Below are 8,663 nucleotides of genomic sequence, written 5' to 3' on the forward strand. Positions count from 1 at the left end.
ACTCAATATTTAAACCTCTTTCTGTATTTTCTAGTCACAGAAACAATTTATGTGAACACGATGGACTTAAAGATGGGCTAATATGTTTCTGATAATAGACGTTTATATCTACTATATTCTTTGTCCTTTCAATTATGTCAGCTAGATTTTAGATCCTATTTTATTTTACATTAAAATCTCTATTTTTATAAATAAAATATGTACATTTTCTATTTATTTCTTCACCCACTGACTTATGTTGAACAACAAGGTTTAAACACAATTATGTGCATGACAGTATTAGAACAGGTAAGAGTTGCAGATGTTTTTAGTTCACTTTCATTCATTATTGAACCAATAATACACATTGCAAGCTCTCATGGGATAATTCTGCTCGGCTTTGACACCAAAGTGGTAAATATTTAATGGAATAAGTTGAGGTTTTGTGGTGTTTATTTTGTGTTGGCCTAGATGGTTTATTGTCACACAAATATTTCTTTCTTTTTTCAGTGTAAAATCTCACCAGGTTTCTCTGTTCATCTCCTTTTCACTTGTTCATATTATATTATTGTGATGTTACCACTTCTTTAATTATCTTTTTATTAAAATAAAGAATCGAATATATATTTTAATCTTCCCAAAATAAAAAGAGCAGCGATATAACTGACTTCAAAACATCAATGTCTTTTTTAAGTGGTGCGTTAATAATAATAGATAGTAATATATTGCCTATAGTCTGGAATGACCTTGAAATGCAAACTAAAATAATATTGACCAAATCACAGATATGTTGATTTTTTTGTGTGTGTGACTGCAAACCATTTATGATTCAGGACGCAGATTTCACAAGTCTCGCGAGAGTACGATCAGGAAGTGTCGGCTTTTAGGTAACATGTCAGCGTGAGAGCCGCGCGTTTCATTCAGTGACCGCTAATGTAGTTTCATAACTGGGGTCATGGCGGGACTTTTGAAGGTAAATTTGAACACAGTTGTCTTTTATAAGCAAGGTTTTGTGTTTCTCTTTTTATTAAAACAGCTTCCGAGACTCGGCTGCCAATACATGTAAACAGACCCGCGCAAGGTTTCAAATATTCAATAAAGTTTTTGTATTCTTCTCATAAATAATCCATAACATTATAGATTCAGGGTTAACAAACGCAAGACCTTGTTACTATACAAGCACATATTTTATAAGCAGCCCACCTTCAGCGTTAGCAAAACAAACTCATGCAACTGTTTAACGTTATATGTGAACATTATTGCACACTGACTCCTTTAAGAAACATCTTCAGACGTTTCTATTTGTTCAGGCTTTTCCTTGAATTTCTGGAACTCCTGTGTTGTTCTCAGTATTATCTTGATCTTTAAAGTATGTACTTTTTTGAGTATTGTTTTGATTGTTTAAGCGCTTTGTGACCCTGGTCTCGAAAAGCGCTATATGAATAAATATTACTTACTTACTTACTTACATGCTATACTCCTTTATTTTGGTTTGCATGCCTGTGATGGTGTTACGTTTCAATGTTAAGTGCTTGTAGTGAGATTTTCAAATCGAATAATAATAATAACATTTCCCCTTGAAATGATGTGTTGTGCGTAAATTAAAAGTATTATTAACTTTTGCTTTAGTACAAATCAATTTTTAAGATTAGGAATCTTAAATTTGTTTGTAACATATTGTCAATCTAATTCTCCGCAATAGAAGCAGCTCAAAGAGGCTCTAAAGATCATCGGCGCTGGAAGCTTTCTCTTCGCATCGTACCTCACCGCTGTCGGAGATGAACATTTCTATGCAAACCACCTGATGCCTCTGACGCAGAAGGTTCTAGGAGCAGAGACGGCACACGTGTTGGCCGTTAAGTTGATAAGTTTTGGCTTCGTTCCTGTCAACAGATACCAAGACCCCGCTTCACTGGTGAGCACAGGCACATTTCACCGTTTCACCCCAAAATAATTTGTAACATTTAAAAGGTGCTTTTATTTGAAGGAAAGTAAGGCCTTTGGGTTGAAGTTTAAAAACCCAGTTGGGATTGCAGCAGGTTTCGACAAGCATTGTGAAGCCATAGATGGTTTATACAAAATGGGTTTCGGCTTTGTTGAAGTTGGAACAATTACTCCCAAACCCCAGGAAGGAAATCCCAAACCTCGGGTGTTTCGCCTGACTGCAGATCAGGCGGTTATTAACAGGTAAATCCCTCCTACATGCGTTCATCAATATTTCATTATTATTAAGACAACAGTCATGTTTTTTTCAAAGGGTCTATAAATGAATAGCAATAAAAAATAGTTCCAATGTGGCTGTTAAGGTATCATTGCAATTAGAAATAACATAAGGTGTTTTTTGTTTCTTGCAATAATGTAATAATGTTACTTCTCCTGTGAATTGGACACCAGAAAGATACATTTCAGACAACAGACACAGTTACTGGAAAATTATAGAGAATCAAGAAAGTTTTTTTCATAGTTAATTGGTATATGAGCACTTGCTTACTCTCTGATTGTTGTATGATGTCTTGTTCCAGATACGGTTTCAACAGTTGTGGTCTTGATGAAGCGCATCAAAGACTCGAGGCCAGAGAAGCGCTGCACCGAAGTAAAGGTGAGAAAGTTTATGAATAATTTTATAAGTTAACTCTTTAGCTACAATCACGTTGAAGTGGACACCCGCCCGGTATAATACACTTTCAAAAAAAGCTCTGCAATTAAAAGGGAAAAGGTATATTCAATATTTCTTTGCTTATTAATTTAATTCTAGAGTTTTACAGTATTTGTTTAGTTGAAGAAATGTAATTCTGTTTCAACTGACTTTTTTTTTAACCATCATGCCATTTAAAACTGAGCCAAGGGACCTTAATGGAAATCTTCTAGTAAAAAAGTTCCGGACTTCCGGTCTGGAACTATTGCTTTTATGCTCTTTCCATCGTGGATGTGTTTATATGTCGTATGTACATGCCATGCTGGCCGTGACCCGTCCTTGGTTACTCCGATGGTGCGCCTGGCCTCTACCTGCTCGCAGCACTTTTAGCACATCAGGAGCATCTGTCCTAGTTGAGTCATCACACAACATATAATAACACTTTCTGTGTTTGTTGAACTCTTGTTTACAGCAGGTCATCCCCTCGGCATCAACCTAGGGAAGAATAAACTCTCCAAGGATGCAAGGGCAGATTACACCGAAGGATTGAGGCGGCTGGGTCCCCTGGCTGACTACCTGGTGATCAACGTCAGTAGCCCAAATACACCCGGCCTCAGGGATCTACAAGGGAGGAAGGAGCTCCACAAGCTTTTGAGCACAGTATGACCTGCACCATGTATGTTGAATTTAAAGTCGGATCTGCTTACTTGGCGAGTTTCTGTCTGGTCAGGTCTTACAAGAGCGGGATGCATTGCAGGTCGAACACAAGCCTCCAGTCTTGGTGAAGATCGCTCCAGATCTCACCACCCAGGACAAGAAGGACATCGCCGAAGTCGTAACCGAGGTAAAAATATCTGTCTGAGGGAGGGAGTGATTAAAATGTTTACACTTCTATCTACTTTTATAATATATTTTAGTATTTGTTTTATACGACCAAATACAGTATATTTTTTGGATATATATTTTGTTATTCAACATATATAACAGACATATATGAGTAAAAAAACAAACAAAAATGTATCAAAGGCATCATCAAAAGTATCATTTACTTTTAATGAAATTCTATAAATATGTATGGCAAGAATCATAGTTATTAAAAAACAACGTTGGCTAATGTTTCCACATATAAAAACCTTATCGAATAGTTAACTAGGATTAATTGCAGTAGTGTAGGTTTAACAAAGGAGGCATATTTAAAGATTATCCTGTCTAAACAAATGAATATACTGTATATATAAAAGAAACGCACGTTTTTTCTCTATACCCATCCTTGATTTAATTTTCAAAATTCTAAAGGCAAGTATTTTTATTTCATAAATATTTTGAAATAGCCAAATATTCTCAGTTTCATAAACTATTATCTGTCTATTTATTTAAGTGCATTTATTGACAACCTTGACTTGACCTTGAAAACGAAACGATCAATTTTCTGTCTTTGAATGCAACAACTTAATCGTGTATCATCCAATAACTTCTTTTATTGCCTCCAACCAGACTAAAATCAGAAGGTCTTTAATGGTTATGACACGACAACGCTTCGCTACAATTATCATGTCACTCAATTGGCTTTCTGCCCACTTTGGCATTCATTCATCGATGAAATGACGACCAGTGATGAGTCTGCATGATTATATCCAAGTGCAGGTCGTCAATTGCTGTAAAGTCTGTTTGAAACTTGTCTTCTTTCTTAGAAATTCTATTAACAAATCTGACTTAAATGTGTTCTGACCTCTTTTCTTATGCAAACTATATTTACGCTTTAATTAACTTGTTTAATTTAAATACTAGAGATCTATCAAGTCAAAAACAGTTGTCCATGTCAAAAGTCAAATGATTTCCATGTCCACTGGAGCAGAGATTGATGAGACCCAAGGGAGGAGAGTAAACATTTGAACAGCTTTGAGTACACTTCGCTCCCTCTACACGTATAGCTGACCGTCTATATGTTCTCACACTCTTTGTTTGCTTAATGATTAGCTTGGGGTGGATGGTCTGATGGTAACCAACACAACCATTTCACGGCCAGAGACTCTAAAGGATCCACAACGGTCAGAAACTGGTGGACTGAGTGGTCAGCCTCTTAAAGATCTGTCGACAGAGACTGTGAGAGAACTGTACAAACTCACTAAAGGTACACCTCAAACATTCAACGCTCAAAGTTCCTCCGGAATCCAGAGTCACACCCATAAATACATGTTTTTTGTAGGGAAAGTTACAATCATTGGCATCGGAGGTGTCGCAAGCGGTCAAGATGCCATGGACAAAATCCGAGCGGGCGCCTCCTTAGTTCAGCTGTACACCTCGTTGATCTACCAGGGTCCACCCGTGGTAACCAAGATCAAACGAGAGTTGGAACAACTTCTGAAGTGAGTAGTACAATTCATGTACATTATTACGAACGGATTCATTTAATTTTCTTCTCCACGGAACAGAGATCAAGGGTTCAACAGCGTGTCTGAAGCTGTAGGAGCAGATCACAGAGAGAGCAACACACCTTCATGATAGTGTTCTGTTTCTAATCATGTTATTTAAAAAAAATATGTGCCATGAATGATGGAAGATTCAAAATGTTTGAATGCACTGTACACAATGATTGTCCTATCATCTTTTTAATAATGTGATGGCGCTCTGTAAGATGAAGACATTTATTTCAGTGTAACAGCAGCTTATTTGTCAGACAGAAGGTGATGAATGTGTTAAAAACCAATGCAAGGTTTAAAGAAAGTGATTTTTTGGAAGGTTTATTCTTACTTGCACTTAATTTGTGTTTCAGGATGTGTACGGCAAAATCAATATTAAAGCCAAATTGTTGAGCTCTATTCTATCCTGTCAAATTTATTTCGTCCTGTTCACAATGAAAATGTGTTCAGTTCTTTCACACATGGTGATAAACTTATGAAAATCTTGCTCAAGAATAATGACATGTACTGTGTAAAGAGCATCTGTTTTCATGACAAAATAGTCTCACACCGTCGCTGCCTTGAAACTTCTGTCTGCCGTCAACTCTGCTGACTTCTGCATTCATAAGCTGCTTCTTCGCTCGCGTCACACCCTCACACCTGGCCTGACGTTTCCCTTCTGAATACACATCTTCTGGAGGTGGCAACGAGAGGATCAGCTGTGAAATACTGAATGGTTCCTCTCTTGAGGCGATGTCCAGATTGGTTTGTGTCCCATATGTGGTGTCAGAACGGGAACAGCAGACAAGGCTTTAGGGCATTAAAAAAAAAAAAAAAAAAAAGCTAGACACAAATGGCCGTGGATATTTACTGAGCTATAACCAATTTCCAAAGAGACTTCAGGGAAAACCTCATTTATGTAACCCAAAATACTTTTTCTCTATTCACTTTGGATGAACGTTTTGGTTTTGCTATAGATCCACACTCACTTTAAGTCAACGCAGACTTGATCAAAATGTTTTTTTAAAAGTTCCAATGAAATACATTTCCATATAAGGTTTATTCAGAGCTAAATGTTGACATTATTGCACTGTTAACGTGGATCTTTTCAACTTTTATGATGAAAAGATAACCCTCAGATGATGGACATAGACCGGAAACAACCCTTAAACTGTACATGACCTTTGTTTTGTAACTGCTGCTCTGTTGTGTATCACACACAGGTTACCTGAATATGAATGCCAGTCAGAAAGAGGCATCGTAGAAAAGAGAAACAAGGTGAACAGTTTTAAATTGCAGTTTATAGCTGGAACTCTGAAAGTAACATATCAAGTAAGAAACTGCAACAACTCAACAGTCGCACGGTTTAATATGAGGCTAATGTGTCTCATGTTTGTGTTGAACCACGATGGTGACCAGACTCTCCGAGCAGAGATGAAAAAGCCAAGTTTGACAATGATGTCAAGCTGATGTCAAGTGAGGCAAAAGGTTTTTTTTTTTTTTCAGGTTGGCAGGCTGCCTAGCTGAAAGTCTAGAGAGAAAGTCCAGGGGTATGCATCTCCTCGGGGAGTGACAGAACGCTGTCACAGCACAGTGAGAGTCACAGGGAAATGTATAAAACAAGCCCAGTCAGCTGTAAAGAATCCGATGAAAGACCATGTCTAAGCCTTACTCAGAAATCACTGTCCAATATTGTGACATTGATGTCTCATTATGGCCACAGTAGCAATCAAGACCTGCCTCATATATAAATAATAATAAACAGTATGTCCAGATTCGAGTTAAACTGAATTCATTAATTTATGTCTTCTTTTTGTTCATCACATTTGGCACCTTCTTGTCCTCACATTATGAACTAATGGATAATGAAATTATTACCAATTTGATGGAGTTGTGACATACATCACTCTTCAGAACCCATGATCAAGAACAAGAGTAAATTCACAGTTTTTATGCAGGCCTTCGTCCTGACTTGGTGGCAGGATCTTAAAACTTCTGGAACGTAGGGCTGTGTATTTCCAAGAATCACCATATATGGGCAATGATACAATATATTGAGGTACTGTGGGAATGATTAAAAAAATATATATATATTTGAAGGCCAAAAATAAAATGGTCCTTAAAAACAAATATGTCTATATTAAAAAAAATATATCCATTTTTTTAATGCACTTCAGTCTCAGCCAAAGTTCTCTGAACAGGAACAGAAAAAAGTAAATCAAAGCAAATATCTCTTTAAAGTTGTTTTAATTCAATTGCGTGTCCCCGACTATTTCTTTGAGAAAATGTTGTCTAGTTTTTTTTGTCCCCTGCTTATCTGGGGTTCGGGTTGCAGGGGCAGCAGCTTCAGCAGGGAGGCCCAGACGTTCCTCGCCCCAGCTACATTATCCAGCTCCTCCCGGGGAATAAAAGGAAATAGAAATTCAAATAATTATTATCTTCCTGATACTTTTAAGCTAAGAAAACAAAACAACTATCTGCAGTGAATAGCGTTCATGGTCAGGTCAATTCGATTCCGCTCTGTTTTTTGCACTTAAGAAGCCGACCGGAAGAGAATCGTGGATAAGAAGTGAAGAAAATGAACTTTGGACCATTAAATGATTTAATTGAATTTCTCTTTCTGAGAGATCCATTGCTCAAGCTTTCATTTGTCAATAGATGGAGAGAGTTAAAAATAATTTATCTGTGCTGCAAAGTCCTTCACAGTTGTGATATTTCTCCAGAGAAAAGTGTTAGATTCAGATTTGAATGCACCTTCATGGACATGGAGACGCAAAGAATGACTCAAAGCAACACATTAATTTCTGACCAATCAAAAAAAATAGAAGGTCTTCATATTTATTCTTAAGAGAGTGTTTCATTATTGTGATGCCAACAGTCTCAAAGTTGAAACGTCTTCAAATGTATGTACAGTATAGTAAACAAATGTTAAAATTGCTTAAGTATGTCACTCTAGAGGCGAACATATGAAACCGCCACTGTAGCACGATGGGTTGCATTATCAAGTCAATTTAATCATATTTTTGAGGCTTCTATTCTATTCTAATTTTTTATATCAGCACGATGCCAATCGGGTGAGTTTTATGAGCTGATATGATACAACTGTAATGAGGCAGCTGCCTTCACTGACGATGAAATATGCGAAGCCAGTCTTTCTACTGAGAACATCTGCATGTAATCGTACTTTTTTTATCGTGTTGGTGAAAAGATTTATCTTAGAAATAGGGCTGTAAGAAAAAAATGTATACAGCGATACATAGCATTTTTCATTGGTACGATACTTTTTCTATATTCAACAACATAGAATTAAAAAAAATACAAACATATTAATTAATATATTTTAATCAGGTTTTATTTTTATCATAGTTTTTCATTGGTTTATTTTCCATTTTGTGTGTGTATAATATAAAATAATTGGATCTTGTTTTTAATTAGATTGCAATTACTCGCGGCATTTGTTCATTTTGGTGTTGCAATTAAACTTCCGCTGTCTGAGGACATGAGGATACAATTGACTGCAGCAGCTTTAAAGCAGATGTTAAGGCATTTTTTTATTTGTAAAACAAATGAAAGACGACTTCATCCAGAGTCATGTAGTCTATAAATGTAGTTAATTAAAGAGTCAAGTCTGGCTTTAATACAATGCTTTG

At 36.6% G+C, this 8,663-nt stretch overlaps 1 protein-coding gene across 1 annotated transcript; it reads left to right on the plus strand.

Moving 5' to 3' along the window:
* Window positions 1-848: 848 nt before the first annotated feature.
* Window positions 849-5,433, plus strand: dhodh (dihydroorotate dehydrogenase). The gene is made up of 9 exons (XM_087794555.1): window positions 849-952; window positions 1,682-1,894; window positions 1,967-2,166; window positions 2,502-2,578; window positions 3,087-3,274; window positions 3,345-3,458; window positions 4,592-4,745; window positions 4,821-4,980; window positions 5,047-5,433. Exons 1-9 carry the CDS (start codon window positions 935-937, stop codon window positions 5,114-5,116), a joined length of 1,194 nt encoding a protein of 397 aa, XP_087650681.1. The 5' UTR covers window positions 849-934; the 3' UTR covers window positions 5,117-5,433.
* Window positions 5,434-8,663: the final 3,230 nt, after the last annotated feature.

This window comes from Callionymus lyra, chromosome 6, assembly GCF_982586985.1.
Source record: "Callionymus lyra chromosome 6, fCalLyr1.hap1.1, whole genome shotgun sequence".
Lineage (NCBI taxonomy): Eukaryota > Metazoa > Chordata > Actinopteri > Syngnathiformes > Callionymidae > Callionymus > Callionymus lyra.